The sequence below is a fragment of the Pleuronectes platessa genome, chromosome 11 (assembly GCF_947347685.1).
Source record: "Pleuronectes platessa chromosome 11, fPlePla1.1, whole genome shotgun sequence".
In the NCBI taxonomy this organism is placed as follows: Eukaryota; Metazoa; Chordata; class Actinopteri; order Pleuronectiformes; family Pleuronectidae; genus Pleuronectes; species Pleuronectes platessa.
Window position 1 is genome coordinate 22,119,540 of NC_070636.1, and position 19,601 is coordinate 22,139,140.

Here is a 19,601-nt window from a genome sequence, read left to right on the forward strand (position 1 = left end):
ACAAATCATACAATAAAGCTAATTTGAGTCAAGCAAATTGACACTGCAAGAATTTATACTCTTGTTAAATCAAAAAACAAAATAAAGCCCATTGATAATCACGACTACAGAGCAAGGGAGTTAGTACACAGCCAGTGGGACATAAGATTTTAACAAGCTTATTGCAGATACAGTTTGAAAGTCATGCTCACCAGAGGATTTGTTAGGAATGCTGATTTTGTACCACCTAACCTCCAGGAAGTGCTGTGTGTGTATAAGTTAGGATGATACTGTTTGGTTTAGGGGGCTGTCTTAGTAGATTTTCCCACTTCTTACTGTGCATTCAGCACCTGTCTCTTGTCCCTCTGTTTTTATCAGGCTTCACCTCACGTATACCTCTACAACATCTCCCTTGCTTCTCATGCAATCTTTCTTCAAGAGAATTTTCCCTCTAAAGTGTCACAAATGGGAAGCTCAGGGATGCTTGCATGTTTAGTGACGAGTGTCTCAGAGGATAAAAGTGTCAGCAGCGTATAAACGCAGTGAAATTGAATGTCAGAAAGTATCACATTCAGCCGATGAGTGTGATCTCTCTTAGATGACCTCATCAACACCCCATCAACACAGAGATTTAATTGTGTTAGTATAGCAGTGCGTTTAACCTCCAGGCACTGCAAGGGGGTGATGAACTAAAAAGACGCAAGATGAAATATATTCGCTGCTAAAAAAAAATTGAATCCTCATATATTTCTGCAAATTCTTTGTGAAGTGTAATTATCTCAATCTGAACTGTCGGGTGAATTATTTCCACATGTCTTAGCCAGTCTGGGGATGTCATGCACTTTATTTTATTTACTTTTTTTAATTATCCTGTCAGTCATTTCGGGAAATACACTTATTTGCTTGCTAGAGAAAATGTAAGATGATAAAATTGACACCAAAAATGTAGCCAGCAACCCGTTAAGGCGTTATCATAGTGTCCACGTCCGCCAGTCCCATATTGTCCACTAGCAACGTTTAATGTCTTCATCCACCAATGTCCACTAGGGTATGCATGAACCCCTATGCGGATGTCCGGGTGCAGCCCAACATTAAGGATTGTGCTGAGTAGCTGCCTGCATGCTCCAGGTACAATATATTCACATACTGGCATGGAATGGAATGTGGGATCAGGTACACATGCAGATAACAACAGCCCGATGCAGAGCCCAATCTTAGTAGGAATGGGACCGTGGGCATGTACGTGTGAACGAGTACCCAGCAGACACAGAACAAAGAGTATGGTCCTCCCCTCATCTTGTCCCATCATAGCTTGGAATAAAGTTAGAGTTATTCTTTTGGCTGTTTCTTGTACAGATTAAACAGACACTTTATAATGTGTTGCACTCAGCGAGCTTTGAATGTTTTATAATGTCTTAATGCTCAGGTAAACTAACCAGGTGTGGGTGGTACTGACCTTCTCATCTAACTCTCTCTTCATAAAATATCAAACCATTCTTTTAAGCTTTTGACTTCAGCCACAACTTGTATTCATCTGTACTTTTGCCCATGCTCCCTTTTAATTAGAGCCATTTTCTATCTTGCAGAGGTATTTCATGGAAATCTATAGAATGTTGTAGCCTTAGCACAAAAAATAAATGTGATTAGAGAAATATTGCCACAAATATGACCAGCATGGCTCAGACTATATAATAACTAAAGAACTGCGTCTTCAGAGCCTTGGCTGCGGAGATATTTTTATAATTAGGTGCCCCTAGCCCATCAGGCACATGAAAGAAGCTCTACTGCATATAATGCAGTGATATAAGTCGTACAGCAGAAGTAACGGACTGCTTCAGCTCCACTTTGTGATTTTTTTTACCTTCAATCGATTGCAGTATACTTCTAATTTTGACCTCTGTGTTCCTCCAGGTCCAACTGTTTTGAAGTATTCGCCTTGGATGGAGCCAGCACCAATATTCTTCAATTTTGCACTGCAGCAGAAAGTACCGACTGGCTCCAAGCAATATCCTCAAATATCAATGATTTGACACAAGAAAATGTAAGTCCATCTCTCAACGTTAGAGGCCTCGGTTGGATCTTATCTTGAGTCCTGATTGAAAATGAGAGTGAAAAGTAAAGCAGAGATGATGGGGTTTGTGATCTTTTTAAATGAATGAAGACTTGAACTACTCATATGACATTTAAGTGCTTTCTTTGGCATGGCATTTAATGTATCTTTAATTTGGTTGCTCATGTCATCTAATTAAATATATAGGGTTATTTTAAGTAGTACAAGGGGGCAGACTTTTAGTTTAGATATTCACAATTGTTTATCATTCGATTGGTAGACTTTTTGTTTATAAAGAAAATATTGTAGATATATAATATCATAAATATGTTTAGCCCACATTCGCTGCATGTTTTCTCTCGTCACTCAAAGACCCCTCCTGACAATCACTCATTGAGTCACAGGCTGCCGACAAAAAACAGCCTCTCACACCTAATTAATGACTGCTAAGTAGTCATTCAGCACATGCACTCCTCTCTGCCATTTCCTCCTATTTCACTTTGATTATCACACTGATGATGCCGTGCATTTTTTGGTCAGGATGCAGACGCACTCTCCGCCCGTGCTCGTCGACTGCGCAGCTGCCTTTTTTTAAATGGATGTGATTAATTCATGCCTGCATCACCTAATTATTGACGTGGAGTGTGATTGCTAAATGGCCAATCAGGATGTACTTGTGTTCCTGCTTTGGGAGAGAGCAGAACTTTTGCTTTAATAACCTACAGCCTTTAAATAGACTGTGACACCCCTGGGTTCCCTCGTGTGGTTTTCATGGAGATGACAGTCATCTGGTTTGGCAGAGATTATTGGATGTCTGTCTGATGTACCTTTACAGACACTACAACTAAGATTCCAGCTTGTTCATGACTAAGCATGAGGATTTCAGGTGACTGAGCAGAGGAGGGACCACCATGCTGAGATATGCTGACACACAAGGGGGTGTGCATTCAATGCAAAAATGTTTAGCACTGGTCTGCATTATTTTTCTCTGTAAGTGTGTGTGTGTCTGTGTTCCGTACACTTTTTAGACCTTCATATATTTTTAATGGAACAAAAAATGGTACATCACTCAGAGGGAGCACATTAGAAAAAAGGTCAAATTTATTATTGACAAATTTAGTTAATGTTTATTTTTAAACTCAAGGTAACCTCCAGTGGGGCTGCATCTTAATATCGGCTTATCTGACGTTTGAAGAAGCAACATGTGACTGTTTTGGGACATTATTTTGTATCTGTCTAATCTTTTATAAGCACATTGCATCTCGTACCCAAGCCTTATTTGGTTATTTAACAAGCTGGATTTGTATTTCTTTGTTAAGGAACATCACACAGACATCAAGTAATCCTCTGCCAAACCAGATGACTGTCATCCCCATGAAAAACACACGAGGGAACCCAGGGGTGTCACAGTCTATTTAAAGGTTTGCAGTTATTAAAACAAAAGTTCTGCTCTCTCCTAAAGCAGGAACACAATTACATCCTGATTGGCCATTTAGCAATCAAAAGTTACGTCTATAATTAGGCAATGAAGGCATGAATTAATCACACCATTTAAAAAAAGGCAGCTGCGCAGTCGACGAGCACGGGCGGAGAGTGCGTCTGCATCCTGACCAAAAACTGCACGTTATCGTCAGTGTGATAATCAAAGTGAAATAGGAGGAAATGGCAGAGAGGAGTGCATGTGCTAAATGACTACTTAGCAGTCATTAATTAGGTGTGAGAGGCTGTTTTTTATCACCAGACTAATCTGGGCTAAGCATGATATACGAGGAGTTACTTACTGTACAAGTTTTTCAAACACATTCATACAGTGAGTCTATGTGTAGTACTTTTGCTCGAGGCGGTAATTTCGACACACTTTGGCATGGGGAAGACTGTGATCTAGCTGCGTATCTTCTGGTGAGAGGCTGACCCAATCTAACCCCTGAGCCACAGCTGCAGCATGTCTACTGTTTTAAATTAAAAGCCCATTTTTTGCTTGTGCAAAGAGCGAACGCGTTTGATTTGCTGTTTTGTCTCCTACCACAACACGAAATTTAAATAGTTGTGAAATATTCCTGCTTGAAAAACAAAAAAACAAAGGCAATTCAAATGTCTCTAAAGCTGCTTTCAGACACGCTCTGAGCTGTATGTGAGAACGCAAATGGGGCTGGAGATTTCCGTGTTGATGTGCACACGTCTGAGTGGAGAATCTCCGGTGTGTTCTTCATATTGAAAGCTAACCTCCGGAGAAAGTCCTGACCCAATTGTGTAAACATTCTCTTAAATTCATGTCTGAAAACAGCTTAAATAAACTATTTTGCCTATTTGGTCTTTCGGGTAGATATAATGCTGATTGTATAATGACAATCAGTAAATGCAATTTTTACACATATAAGTACCTCATATACCTGCTGGATCATATTCTGTACACACATTTTCATCATGATTCTACCATAACCTAATGACTGAAACGTTGATTCGTGAACAAGTTGTGTTACCGATTCTCGTTTTGTCTTCATTTCCTTCCTAGATAAAGATCATCAATAAATACTGTGCTTCAGATGATCAGGTATGCTCACCCAGACCTATTGTGATCTATCAGGTCTAACATGCCAAAACCTTCTGATTGCATGTGCTGATAGAGATGTTGCATTAACCTTTGGCACTCTTAAAGTTTGGAGGTTTTCGTTAATTTAGGGATGTTGAAGTCTTCAGGAGCTGCTTTAGCTGGTGACCAATGAAGTGCATGCCCCTTAAGATAACCATGATCTTACACACTGAACGTTTCCAATTGCATCCCCATAGTTTTTGTAGATGCCTGTTCAGGCAACTCCTCTCCCCTGTATGGCCTCTGCATACAGCTGCAGCTTTTGGAAGCCCTGCACGCAATCTGTGGGGCACGATGCCAAATTATTGCAAATATTCAAGTCACCTAAGCAATTAGAAAAATAGTTTTTAGCACATCTTCATCAGTGAAGTAGCCGCAGGTATAATTGTGTCACAAGAGAGATGAGGTTTGCTGGGTAGGAGTTGATAGCACCACATATAGAGTGTAGATGGAGCAGTAGGTGGAGACAATATGCTGCTGAAAAATAGCAGAGAAACATCCTAAGTCAATCTGTTGAAGAGCAACGGTGAATTGTTGCAGTGCAGCTTAGACTGCAGCACTACTGTACTGATGAGGATCATTTTAAATGTGTAATTTCAAAGCTGCATCACTGTAAAGCCTGTTTATTTCATTTGATTTGACGGAGCACATTTTGCTTGGCTCTGTGTAGTAGTGAACAGGAACAGATTTCTATTGTATGTCATTTTACCATTGTGTTACAGAGTGGTGGAAGTGTGTGTATGTCATTCTCTCCATCTTTCCAGGTTGTTCTCATGGGCTGGGCGTGTGAAAGCCCAGAGGGCAGCACTACTGGTCCAACTGCTGTGTTCAAGTTCCTGGCTCTGAGAGGACCTTATTTTTATATCTTCACAAATCCCCCGGTAATCAGTCTTTGTTTTGTTCAAGTTTCCCTTACAATTCAGTTTACCATTAAAGGAAAAGTAGTTTCATGTTAAGCTCATTTGAAATGGTTTTGTCTAAAATCTGAAGAATTTCACAATGAGCAACATGACTTACACACCAGTGGGTAACTTAGCCTAGCTTTGCATATATTTGCTCAAAGACTGGAACTGGAACAAGTCACTGAGGAGGGAGCTACGCTCAGCCAAGCAAGAAAAGTCCGATATATAACCTCCAATAAAAAAATGTACTTGCTGTTTTTACACCTAAAGTCACTTTGAACTTTTTTTCCTAATGGTGTCTATACCTTTATATTTACTTCACATATATGAGGGTGTCATCGAGTTACAGCTGTTTGTCAGTCAGCACTCCATCACTGCACTTTGATTTGACACTGACACCAGCCACTTGCGTTGGAAGTGAAGTGCTTCATCTGGCCAGGATACTGTCGCTGTGTTATTCAAATTGCGTATGTAAGCATAACGCAGGTCATTCAGGATTACACGCCTGCTGGAGACCATTGCATTTCGTCTTGAGTTCTGTCTCCCTCCAGTCTGCTCCTGACTTCATATCACACAGCACATATCGGAGATTCCCTCTCTACATCAATGTTCCCCCAAGATTCTGTCGTGTGTACGTTTTCAGATGGTCACTGCAGCTGTTTGCTCCCATGGCAGAGACCGGAGTGTGCCCTTGTTTAAGATAAGGCTCTCAAACTGGGCTTTGATGATACCATCAAACAAGCGTGTGGGGGGGTGGGGGCTCTTTGGTTCTGCTTGGGGGTTTTGCCACGGCAAAGAGAAAACCATCACTGCTGGAGAGTCTTCAGCAGCACTGTGGGTGACGTCTGTATTTTTTACAGGGATTTCAGTTATCAATGGTCTGTACATAAGTTTCCAAAATCTTCTTAGACTGAAATGGTCCTTTCTTCAGAAAGATTATAAATATAACCACAGCTACCCTGTGTGATTTTGTTTCCTCATTATAAACCATTACCAAACCTCGCCAACATTACTTATTAACTAAATGCTTGAGGAAATGTAACTGATATTTCCCTTGAACAGAACATGCCACAGGCAAAGAATGGGAAGGTTTTTCTGATGGGGAGTCAAGAGTGTGTCTGAAATTGAGGCATTAGAAAACAACCTTTTTGAGCCTTTCTGGTGATTTAACAAAACCAGAAACGTGGCATCTATTGCACTTCTGTCCGTCCTGGGAGAGGGATCCCTCACATGTGGCTCTCTCTGAGGTTTCTACATATTTTTACCCTGTTAAAAGGGTTTTTAGTAGTTTTTCCTTACTCTTGCTGAGGGTTAAGGACAGAGGATGCCACACCCTGTTAAAGCCCTATGAGATGAATTGTAATTTGTGAATATGGGCTATACAAATAAAATTTGATTGATTGATTGATTGATTGAAGAAAACATTGCTTTATCCTGAGAGCAGGTGAGAGCTGCAGGAAATATTTCAGAGACGACTGTTACTGTAGGTCATAAATTGGGACCAACAAATACTGAGGATGAGGTTTTAGTGACAGAAGTAATCTGCCATGATTTTAATGGGTATGCTTTCAACATAATATATGTATTGAGTGGAGTGGATTTAAATTTCAGGAGGCATTATGCAGCTGCTGGCGTGAAATGCCAGAGCTGTCCTCAAGCTTTTGTTGAAAAATGGCTGTGGGCAAGTAGGTGATTTAACTGCACTGTGTCCTGCATCACATTAGGGTAGTATTAGTGCTTTTATAAAACACAGCCTGGAAAACAAAGTCAGTTAGTGTGTATGTCATGTAACGATATGCTCACTGCTCATTGTAGCATGCTGAAAACTGTTATCACAGCCATTCATTTAACCTGGGGATATTGGAATCACCACTTTAATAACTCCTCTACACCAATTCCATGGGAGAAAAAACGTATGTCTGCCAGTGGTGTGAAAGGGTCAAGATGAGTAATCTGACCCGATTTACAACCCTGCTCGATGCCTTGTAACTTCCCCTGGCGGTCAAGTCCATTGGTTTATCTTTTTGAAAAGGTCATTAACATCTACTTTCATTTCAAAGTTTCCCCCTGAATCTCCTGTAGTTTTTAGCATAGGGAGAAAAATTACTAGTTTATAGTAATGTAAAACTTACAGTGTTCCACAATAAAAGCCCTGTTAAGAAATACAGAGTTTCAATAATATTTTAAATGGATAGAGGAGATGTGTTGTTTCTATTAACAGTTACTTTAATACGGCAAACGGGAGCAGATTAAAACAAGACTTTAAAGTACGACCAGTGATATTTATACAAATAAAGGCATTTTATCTTGTCTGGTCTCATGTTACTTAAAATCTGTTCTCTTATATAAATGACGATTTTATTTGTATCTATATTGTATGTAAAGCTTTTTGAGCTTCATTTCTTGTATAAAAGGTGCTATACAACTTAAGTGTATTATTATTATTATTGTTAATCTTATTGTTCACTGTTGGTTTCAGACTTTTCATAGGATTGTTTGCTTGTTAGAAAAATTTAAAACATCACTGAAATGCTTCTTAAATTACAGGGAAATTGTTTTGTTGACCCCACAGGATATGAAGAGAAGCTCAGGGTGGAGGTTTAGACCTGAAAACCATGAAAGTGTGCAGTTTAAATGGCAACTGAATAATAACCTTGTGTTCTGATCCTAAGATCTCCTTAGAAAATGAAATAAAACAACAGGTTCAAATTGAATTGAATGCTCTTGATATTTGGCAAGTTTATGTTTCTTTTCTGTGCTCGGCTGAATTTGTAAATGAGTTCTCTACCTCAATTTAATCCTGATGTAAAATAAAGGATGATGAATAGATCCTCATTCAAAGTATACATCTAAAGGAAGGTTCCACATCGACCAAAGTACAAACAAAGCGCTGTATACATATAACATGAAAACCGGACATTACTATGGAAGAGGGTTTGTCCTAAATATGTGATTGGTCTTTAAATTACAATTTTTCTCCTTGTGTTGTGGTTACAAGAGAAGTGAACTGGGTCTGTACATTTCTGTGCTTGTCGTAGCATCGAGAAACAGAAGTCTTACTTTCTTCATGTAAATATTCTACCTACTCAGGTTTGGATAAAAAGGATAAATACCTTTTATACCCTGATACTGTCAGTTCTTTCGAACATTCACACAACTAAACTACAGTGCTTGCCTCAATTTCCCATGCTTTGGTATTGGTATAAGGAGGTGCTGCTAACAAGTGCAAAAAAAAGAGCTTGTTTTGATTCACTGCCTCTTCATCTCACACTCCTTCATGTTTATTTCTCAGATCAGTGCCGCTGACTGGGGACAAGCTGAAACAACGTATAACCTCTATGAGGTTCTTTTCAAGGTTCACAAGGTACGTTAAGAGCGGGGGGGCTGTGATGTGCACAAGGGCTGTTCAAAATGCCATCACTGCACTTTTCATCTCAGTATGGAGGGCGGTTCTCCCTCTTTTTTTACCTCCTAAAATATTGTGTCAGGGTGCCGACATAATTCAGGCCCCTTAAGTTAAAACTGAGAACTAAAATCATTGACGTCTTTAAAGAAATATTAAACAATTGCAGAGACAGCAATATCTTCTGTGCATCATGTTATGATGAAGATTCTGTGTTGCAGCTGTGGATGGCAGAGGACTGCTGGCTCCAGGCGAGGCTCTACTTGGGCCTGGAGCATTCACCTGAGCAGCAGGAAAACGAGTGTCTGAGCTTCAGCATTCTAGTCGGCCACGGCCAGAGCCACACCTTCAGGGTCGAGCTGGCCACCGACCTGGCTATCTGGGAGAAGTCCTTCCAAAGAGCTGTCTTCTTGGAAGTGCAGCGAATACGAGTGAGTGTTTCCTCAGCACTGTGTAAAGGGGCAACATTTTCTGTTGGCTTAAAGGGGTTCCGGAAGCTCTCACAGCCCCTTTTCAAATGGCAGCGTGAAGCATTTGATGTTAAATTGAAGACCACAGCACTTTGTGTTTTTTCAGTATTGGTTTGAGAGCCAGAAGCCAGATAAGAACTGTCCTCAGCTTCAGATGACAGCTAACACACTTCCTGAAGAATACAAAGTCTCAGAGTAGAACATTATCATCCTTGAATTCCAGAGTCATTGTACAGAACTGCATTTGCTTCCTGTTATTGTGTTCAGTCCTGCACAAAGGCATTAATTAACACAACACATAGCAGCTGCATTCGTATAAGCATCAACATTAACAAAGCATAATTACATTAACACAAGAGAGTATATCCATAATATAAATACAATATTGAATGACATTAGATACATTTCTAACACAAAAGACGCACAAGCCTAGAAAAAATATGAAGTCACGTAATAATCAGAATTAAAGGCAACACAGACGATGGTTTCAACTTGACATACGCTTGTTTTCTAAAAGATTCCTATTCGATAGAAATGTAAAAATTAACTTTTTTAAATTTTTAGCTGACATATAGGAATGTGTTCTAGTTTTGGTCAATATAACCTGACTCCTTCCTGTTGCACATCCAGTAAAATAGTCATGTGTCAACCAAGAAAGTTTTCCATGATCATGCGGAGGTGCAGGCTGCTCAGTTCATTCTGAAGCGTTGTCCATACGTTCTGCACAGTAATCGAGATTTAATCAAATCCAAGAACAAAATCGATTATTAATCTGAAGCTTCTGTCAAATACCTTGACCCTAATTTATTACAGCAAGACAGTTTCCCATGTCAGTAGGGATTATGACTGATGATTGAATGATCAATCGATTCTCGCTGCAGCTCTATTAGTGTTGAAGACCTAGAAGATACATTCTGCGTATTGGTCACTTCGGGTTTTTAATCACTTCTATCCTTTCCTAACACTAATTTAATGCTTCAACAGTGAGCAGTGATTGCACCTGATGAGACGTGTTTTATGTTGACACATAATGGTTTCTGGGCTGTTTGAAATTTTTTCTTATTAAGAAATTAATTGAAATTGAAACATGGGCACTACTCTGTTTTCCATAAATGTTATCGTTACTTTAAAGGCATTTAGCAGGAATAACCTGAAGAATGAGTCCTCACCTCAATGAGCCAATAAATTGCCTCTTAAGCAAATATGTGTCGAGGGTAAAGGCGGTCAGCTCCCGGGGAGAGTGCGTTGTTAAGCACTTCTCAGTAGCAGCTGTCTTGTGTCCGCCAAGAGGCTTAAACATGAACATTAATTGGAAAATGTACACGCAGAGGGCGAGTCCTTATTTTTCTAGTTTTAACGTCTTTGTGTTCGATTTGTGTTTACATTTTGAATCACTTACCTGACAGCGCATCCATTTACTGTCCAGTCTTTCAGTGATTACAACTGGGAAATACCTCAATGTAATAGTAACAATAGTACAATATGTGATTTTTTTTTTCTCCGTTGTGACTCACCAGGCATTATGAATTGAGGAGGTATGTTAAAACAAGTGTAAATACAGCATGGAATACAGCAACGTTGAGGGGCCGAGATATTCAATATTTAGTCACAGTAATATAATATATAATATAGAGCTTAAAATGGGCAAGAAATTTCTGCTGAGGTTTTTTGTTGGTTGCTTTATCAAGGTTAGGAATAATTTAGCATGTAGATAACATGTAGATGTTAATCCTGCTCGGCTCTGCCTGCCGCACCATGTTTACCGCTACGTTCATTGTTTTAGCGATGCCCCGCCATCTAGCGGAGTGTGGGTGTGGTCCCTGTGGATTCTGAATAGTTCTCCTGTGTTTTTCCACTAATACTTGTACCTTAAGAAAGCAGAAAACTCAACATTAAAGTTTCAGGTTGTGAACATTTTCTTCAACAAAAAAGAAGTCTGAATAACAGAACAGCACACACACAGCTCTATTTGATGAAGCCTTCAACAACACTGCTCCATTCTCTCCTTATTTCCTTCTCCATCTAACCAGTCTTACTAAGGAGAAGGATAAACAGAGCTGGGAGAAGCACTGAGCACATATGCTTCTTCAAATGAAGCACTATTGTAATCATTCATGGGTCTTATGTGTCAGTTCTTACATCGGCCACTTATTGAGTTTCATAAGCCTACCCCTACTCTTAATTACACAATATGTGTATTTTTATTCAGGAATTAAGAAAGTATTGCACATGTCAGGTCAGAGTTTTCAGGAAACGGCCGGCGGCACCTATTACAATTTTACTACATTCCCATCCTTTCGCCCCTAAAGTGCAGCCAACCAACCGTAAAGGCTGAAATTGCGGTGAAACCAGAGGGCTTTGGCGCTCAGGACCCTTAAGTTGGAACATTTATTAATAGAACAATGCAGAGCACCTGTCACAAGATATTTGAATCTCTAGAAAAGTGAAATACTTTCCAGGTCAGCATGGTAACCACATATAATTGAATGGCATCCTGTTCACCAGTTGTCCTGTAGTATGTGTGGGTATTACAGCAGAAAGCAGCAAGGCCGACTCTGGCCGGGGACACTGTCACTTTAGCCAAAACCATCAATCTAAAGGGGTTAGAAACCATATATAATCCATTTATGTTAACAGGGCTCATGTGGTCACTCAGAGTCTTAATTTCACTGAACTCTGTTACATTTTCTGTTGATTCTGCATGTTCTAATGATTAAACATGGAGGGGAGCTTTGTGTTTTATATACAATAATGACATAATTAGTGCACAAGTGAGACTTACCATCTGATTACTGATATCTTTGCTGTTTGAAAAATGTTAGGTTCCCTGGTGTGGTTCTGTCGATAAATATCTCTGTTCTATCAATTAAACATTTGATTGGACCATCAACATCCCATGATGCATTTGTTAATGTCAGGTGGTAGTGATGAACATGTTGATGATGATGATGCTACTGCTGATTTATGTCATCGCATCTCTGTCTAAGGAGACTGATGGGTTGTCCAGTAACCAGAAGGTTTGTGGTTAGATCCCCGGCTCCTCTTGTCTGCATTTCGAAGATTTCTTGACATGATACCAAACATAACAAGTGTATGAATAATGTATGATAGAAAAATTGCAGCATATAGCAGTGCTGTATGAATGTTTTTGAATGGGTCGATGAAACTTGAGCAGTCCATAAGACTTCCAAAGTACCATATAAAATGCAGTCCATTTACCATAGCAGGCCAGACTATAAAACAGGAATTATCTTGCTATACTTGTCAGGGTTTTTTCAATATCTCATACCATGTCAGTATCCTCTGTGAAATATCTTCCTGGCAAACCCTTGTAATTGTACTTGATCTCTGTGCAGGACCACAGTTGCAGATAATAGTTGTCAGAGAACACTTCTTCTTAAGGCCTTTACGTCTTGATGAAGTATTATCTCAGACACTGATGTATGTGAAGGGATAGTCGATGCTTATAGAGTGTTGGGTGTTACAATGGACGATAGAATAACTTGGGAACCATCTCATGCAGTCAACAGAAAATGAGTGGACGGAAGTGTTAGTGATGCACAAAAACAAGAGTGAAGAATGTGCAAGTTTCCTTCTGTCTTTTTTTATAACAATATCAAGCAAATCCCGATGCAGAGCTCCTGCTGCACGAGGCCACATTAGCTTCAAAGGGGAATAATAATAAGCAGAGCTGTTTGATGCTGGAGTCACACAGTTAGCTTTTTAGCCAGCTAATCATGATGCATCCACCCAGGATGTGACATCAATGTCAACTGTCGAGCTGCATGTGACGTAAAGGACAGTTTTGAAATCTAGCTTCACTGACGCAGACCAAACTCGAATGTGGTTTAATCTAATGGAGCAGTGTTTTGATTTCCGACTCCGACATACAAGAATCAGACTTCTGGGTCTGTAAATATAGATGATGGATAGAACTAACGTCCCAAAGTGAAGTGGACATTTAATGAGGATTGTCTCCAATTGACTATGGAGTTCAGAGTCATGGACAGTTGTCCCCCCATCAGATAAAAGCAAAGAAGATGAAATATGATATATAGCATTTTTTCATGCTTTAATGATGCAAATGTGGGTCACCATCATTTGGGAACGCAGTGAAAATGATGAAGGATTTCAGTTTGCCTGTGATTCTCTGTTCTCCAGCCAATTAGGCGAGCCTCCTGTGGCTTCTGAGTAGCACTGAGAACGGTCCAACGTCTGCTGACCTGCAAACTGACTGGATGTGTATGTGTGTTGCATAGATACTGCTGATGGGGTGCAAGCAGGGGGTATAACAGGATAAAATTGTCCAGCCTGCAAATTACCTCTCCGAATTTTTTTTGAATCTTTTTAGGAGATGATGAAAGCCAGCATGACTTTGATGGTCACAGCAAGACATCAAGTTTTGTCAAACATCAATTTTGCCAAGTCGCACTGGCTTAAAGGTTCAGTTTCTAGAATTTTGTGAAATCTAGTGATGAAGTTGCATGTTGCAGCTGAATACACCCTCACCTCACACCCCCTTTCAAAGTTGTCATAAAAAATTCAAGGAGTTCAGTTTGTTAAGTTTGGACGACTGTAAAAAGGAGAGGACCCACTCCCGATGTAAATATAGTAAATAAGGATTTAAATATATCCCTTTCACCTAAATCTTAACCTGAAAGTGAAAAACAAAGAACTAATTTAGATTTTCTAATTTTCTGTCAGTTGATATCTAAGAAAACAACTTAGTCCCTTGAATTTTTTGTTTACCTTCATGCTGGATATTGTTTTGGTTATGTGACGACTACAGAGTAAAGATTCTCACTGTGTCGTGGCAGAGACGTGACTTTGTCGGTAAATCACCGTCTGCTCTTTAGGACGTGCAGAATCGAAAGCATTTGTGATTGACTTTCAGGATAAAGAATGCATACAAACATGGCGTCCAAACAGTGCGTCTGATACTGGCTGTGTTGAGAAGCCGAAAAACCTTCCAATCAATTCCACATTGTCACACAAACAATCATTCCATCCGACATCATTCCTCTTTCATTTCGTCATGTTTGGCATTTGTGCATGGCTTCATCTCTCCCGCTGTCAACTCTTCTCCTATTGATCAATGTCATAGAGATGACCAAACGTGTCAGGAAAGATGGAGTTACATCGGGTTACATAGTCTATGTGTAGGACGCCGTGAGCGGCCCCTGATGTGTAAAATAATGTATTTTCTTACCCAATGTCCATTTAAAGTTATAGAACACACCAGAAACTCCATGTCTTCAGGAGCACATTATACTTGTGGCTGGTATTGTTTAGTCTGAGTGTGACCGCAGCATTTTTTGTCTTGGGCAAAAATAATCCTCAACTACATTAATCCAGTTATTATGACAAAGCATTTGATTGTTATGTTGTGACTTTCACATAGCGAGTCCACACCTGCCCGGCCTTAACAGGCGTGATCTGCACTAATTGTTTAAAACTAAACAGGCCGGGCTGGTGAGGACTTATTATGTGATAACGCTGATAACACTGCATTTCCTCATGCCCTAATTGGATTATACAGTTATGAATATTTGTGAAACACAAACAGACAAAGATTTCTGGAATTAGTAGAGGAGATGCTTTCAACGGCTTTTGGAGAACAATAGTCCCTATTAACATTTCTGAACAGCCGGTGAAACTTGGACTGGCATCCAATGGTTGAAGGTGTGGCCTTGCCACAGTGATGAATGCAGGGTGTTGTCTGTAACATTGCTTTTGGGTGAGGTTACCTGTGTGACAGAAAACGCTTGACTGCACAAACCGCACTCAGGTATATATAAAGTATATCTCTTTAGGTCTTAAATTACAGCTTCTTACTTTAACCTTCTCCTCACCCTTTATCTCTCTATTACCTAAGTGCAGCACCACACTCTCTCACCTGTCCTCTGTTTTATTTAATCCCTCACACATGTTTTTCCTTCTGTCGGGGCTTGGCTAAGGCGATTTTCTTTTCTAAAAAAATATTTCATGTTGCATTACATGTCGCTAATTCCCACAGAAAAAATCCCTTGCAATTAGTGAAGTGTAGTCACTGCTCACCATGTCACAACACAGCCGTGCGTGTGGTGACAGCGAGAACTCAGCAGCTGGCCTGCCACTGTGCTTTTTCATCTGTGTCGCAGCTGAATTCATGACGCTGCTGAAGACAGGCGGGTGGAAGCCTGAATAAAAGGACTGCACAGTCCCATGCCATATTCACCGCTCACTGCTCTCTATAATTAAAATCACCAATTCCCCTCAGTGTTCTCGAGTGAAAGGAAAAAAACAAAATGGAAATTCAACAAACAGAGAATCTGAATGCCCCTCTTACATTTGTATTCAAATTGAATGGACAACAGAAAAAAGAAAACATGTGGCAAGAAAAGCACTCTGAGGGATAGTGTTCCACAGAGAGCAGGACGCTCACACATCAGTGCCTTCAAAAGACCAGAGAAAAGGATTGTGAGCCATGCGCCTGTTTGTGTGGCAGTAGCAAAAGATGTATGGCTTCCAAAATGGATTTCCTCCGTCATGTGTCCTGACTTATCAGGAACCTGCACAGGATTCTGCTGTTCGCCAGCAGCTCATGCAGGACAAAGGATCAGATTTGCTCTTGTTATCAAGATCTTCTGAGCCTGACGGGTCCAACTAGCACTTTAACCTAAGCTCTCCACATATATCTATATATATTTATATGAGGATTAATGACACAATGATTCATACACCAATTTGTTTTAACACTGGGAGGTGATTTTTACAATTACATTACTATAAGATTGTTAGCCTTCTACACAATGCGTTGTCCTATTACTACTTGTTATTGATTCTCACATAATCCGACTTTATGTAATATGGGCGGTGGCAGAAACACTTTCTGACTGATTGTTATAATCAATGTAACAATGTTCAGACATATATAATCATCTTGTTAATGATAACAGGAGCATGGTTATGACTGCATTTCTCTCATGCCATGTAGAATCTGCTTCTTCTTTGTGAACTCACTGACATAATGTAAAGTGCTCCTTTAGTCTCCATATAGATTGCTGTGGTCGTGGAAGCTCACAATGAGAACTGCACCAAAGTATAACATTACAAAAATGTGTAAGTCAGCATATCCATGGTTATCAATTGTCTGTCAACAGTCCACAAGCTACACGTGCAGCAGCCAGGGGAATGTGCTGTGCCTCACCATAGACTTTGGATCGGGCTTCACCTGCTCAGAAGGCTCTTCAAAGGTGAAGTGTTACTGAGTTAATCATTTCTCTTGCCACTCTGGCTCAGCGCTGTTCCCTCTCTGAACTTTGACGCTTTAATTCCCGCTATTGACAGCCATGTTCTCGTTCTCATTCACTTAGTCTACCATAGTGTCTGAAAAAAGTAAAAAAAATAATAATATCCGAAATATATGCATTTCCACGAAAGATACACAGATAGTGTTTAAAATGTCTCTCTCAGATGAAGTGCTGTTGGTTTTATAGGTACATTGGGAGATTATTTTAGCAGCAACAGCCTTGCAGGGGAGACGTTTTATTTTCTTTGAATCAGAACGGCACTTATTTCCAAGCACTATGCTCTATCGTTATAAATGATATGTTTCCTCAAAGCACGGTTGAACATTAAAGTGTCACCTCTTGATCATGAAGATCTGTAGTAAGACATGGTTATGTAAATGTGCTCATTACTTAAATCCTTGTGCTGCTGTGTTGTATAATCCCCTCCCTTGTAGAGCGTGCTGTGGCGATATAAATTCTCTCAACTTAAAGGCTCCTCTGATGATGGGAAAACCAGGGTAAAACTCCTTTTCAAGAATGCTGAGAGCAAGCAGATAGAAATGAAGGTAATGCAGTCGTTTTATTTTCAGTTTAAAGATATAAAGTTACATGTTGAGTTTTAGTCATGTGTTTTTGCACTGGTTACTCAATGATACTGGTGAATTAGTTTGTATAGTCCGGAGCCTTTCCTCTAATGTGTTTGTTGATTGAAACATCCCCAGTTTTCTCATGACTTTAAAGATTTTGCATTTTTAACACTAACACCTCATATCAATTGCTTAATTTCTGTCTCCTTGACTTTTTCTTCCGACAGGAACTGGAGTTTGCTAATCTGACAGCCGTTCTTCACTGCATACATTCTTTCATCGCTGCCAAAGTTGCCTCCATGGACCCTCTCTTTATTGGCAGTCAAAGCTTCCCCGGAAATTACATGAACAGTTAAGAACTCATCGTCATGTGCACCCGAGGCAGCATTTTATGCACAGAGCCAGCTGATATGTATATCTTGTTCTTGCTATTTTTGTATGAACTCCTGAATAAGAAATGTTTGTAAAAGATAGTAGAGTAGATAATGTATTGGGAAATGTTTGGAGGAAGATGTTGTTTAATTTGTATTATTTAATTGAATTTTTGCGCAAAAAAGTTGTTCCTTTCATTACACTATGAACATGGATTCTGATTGCAGGGGTCTAATCCGGCACCAGTGACCATACGGTGTGACAATGCCAAACAATTAACAGCATGACACAGATTTCCAGATAAATCAACTGTTACTGTGATTAGCAGAAAATCTGTGAAGAATTTTTCCTCTTGTGAGAAATTACTTTTTCTCTGACTACATGAATCTGATGCTGGTTAACTGTGACAAAAAAGTTCCTATCTGCCTCAGACTCTTTCCTTTCAATTCATTACAGATCTGTAATGAAACACTGATGTTTCTTTGTTACCAGCTCCTCTGCTTCACTTACTTTTCTTTTGTCTGTGAAGAGTGAGAGAAAATAACACAAACACGCAGTACAATTATCCTCCAAATAACTGATCACTCAGACGAAACACATGAATCTTCACAGAGTGCACTGTTGGACTCCTTATTGTTTTATGGAACTGTGAAATGGTCAATACATGTTTATGAGCATCACAAAATGTACAGTCCAACAATATTTCTCTTGTCTAGTCTAAAGAAGCACGAACAATTATTTAATCTGGATTTATTTGTTATGGAAGCCAACAGGAAGTCATCTTGCTTAGCCAGCAGAAGTCCATGGACATGCATGATCTCGCACAAGCTGGTTAAAGCTAGGGTGGTAGTCCTGTAAAAGTTAGCAAGAGCAGACCACACTGTGAAAAAAAGCAACAGATACATCCCAACCCCTCCCATCAGCCCTCTCGTCAAACCTACGCCCCAAAAAAACATTAACGCACACTGGATGACAACCACTAGAACGGGCAGGGTGCGTGCCAGCAGTTAGTGAGCCAGTATGACAGCCAATCGTTTCATTCAGTCTCTCTTGCGAGGGCCGCAATCTCCAGCTTTTTTTCTTTTGTTTTTAGACTTAATTTATTGATGGCTATTGGTCTTTTAAGCTATTTAGTATCAACAAATAAAGTACAAAGTGTGTAAGAAACAACTTACCAACCCTACCCTAACACACAGTGTGTGCTGCCAGTACACCATGAAAAACAAGATCCCCATCTGGTGAGTAATGACATTAGATTGTTGGCCGAACTAGGTCACAGGAGGCAGCACTTCACATGATGTCTTTCCCTCACGTCACCAAAAACAATGGACTCCTTTTGTGAGGCCCATTTTAGTTTTTAGTTTTTATAACCAGTCAATCAGGCTTGACCTGTGTCAAATGTTAACAAATAAGCAAGGCCAAAAAAAAACTAAATCTGTTTATTGGGTCACATTAATCACACCATTTACTGCCAAGGAATATAGTTTTGGTTTGTTGTGGTGTGTTGATGAGACCGGTATGGCAACCACATGGTGGTTTAATTATCTTCATTACCTGATACTTTATTGATCGAGTGTTACATTGCAAATAACACCAACAGAACAATGGTTGTCTTTTTTTTAATTAGAGGTACCTGCCCTATCCAGGAACACTGGGCATGGCTGGCGCTGGGAACCGCCGCCCTCTTATTTTCAATTTGGACTTTTATGCTAGTGACAATGTCAGTCACAGAGGATACAGGGTTACTTAGAGAATCTGTGATCAAGGCTTATCAGTGAGCTGAATCTGACATGATTATACCTTTCGCGTGTCTTTGTTCAATGAATACGAAATAAACCCTAATATGTTGAAAATGTCTCTCTAAGCCTGTTTCCTCATTTGAAAGTGGAGCTTTTGACACTTCATGTTGCGTGAAGCATGAGAATAATTGAACCAAATCCACTTCACACACGGTTTCATGGCAAAGTTCCTTTTAAC

The 19,601-nt window shown here is 39.8% G+C and overlaps 1 protein-coding gene across 1 annotated transcript in view; it reads left to right on the plus strand.

Moving 5' to 3' along the window:
• The window catches only part of sntg2 (syntrophin, gamma 2), a 68,006-nt gene extending 48,551 nt beyond the window's left edge, over positions 1-19,455 (plus strand). Inside the window, exons 10-17 of the mRNA XM_053435022.1 lie at positions 1,891-2,020; positions 4,542-4,580; positions 5,384-5,500; positions 8,814-8,885; positions 9,146-9,355; positions 16,537-16,629; positions 17,121-17,231; positions 17,480-19,455. Coding sequence (XP_053290997.1) covers positions 1,891-2,020; positions 4,542-4,580; positions 5,384-5,500; positions 8,814-8,885; positions 9,146-9,355; positions 16,537-16,629; positions 17,121-17,231; positions 17,480-17,608 — 901 coding nt within the window. The 3' untranslated portion in view covers positions 17,609-19,455. The remainder of the gene's footprint in view (positions 1-1,890; positions 2,021-4,541; positions 4,581-5,383; positions 5,501-8,813; positions 8,886-9,145; positions 9,356-16,536; positions 16,630-17,120; positions 17,232-17,479) is intronic.
• The last annotated feature ends 146 nt before the right edge of the window (positions 19,456-19,601 follow it).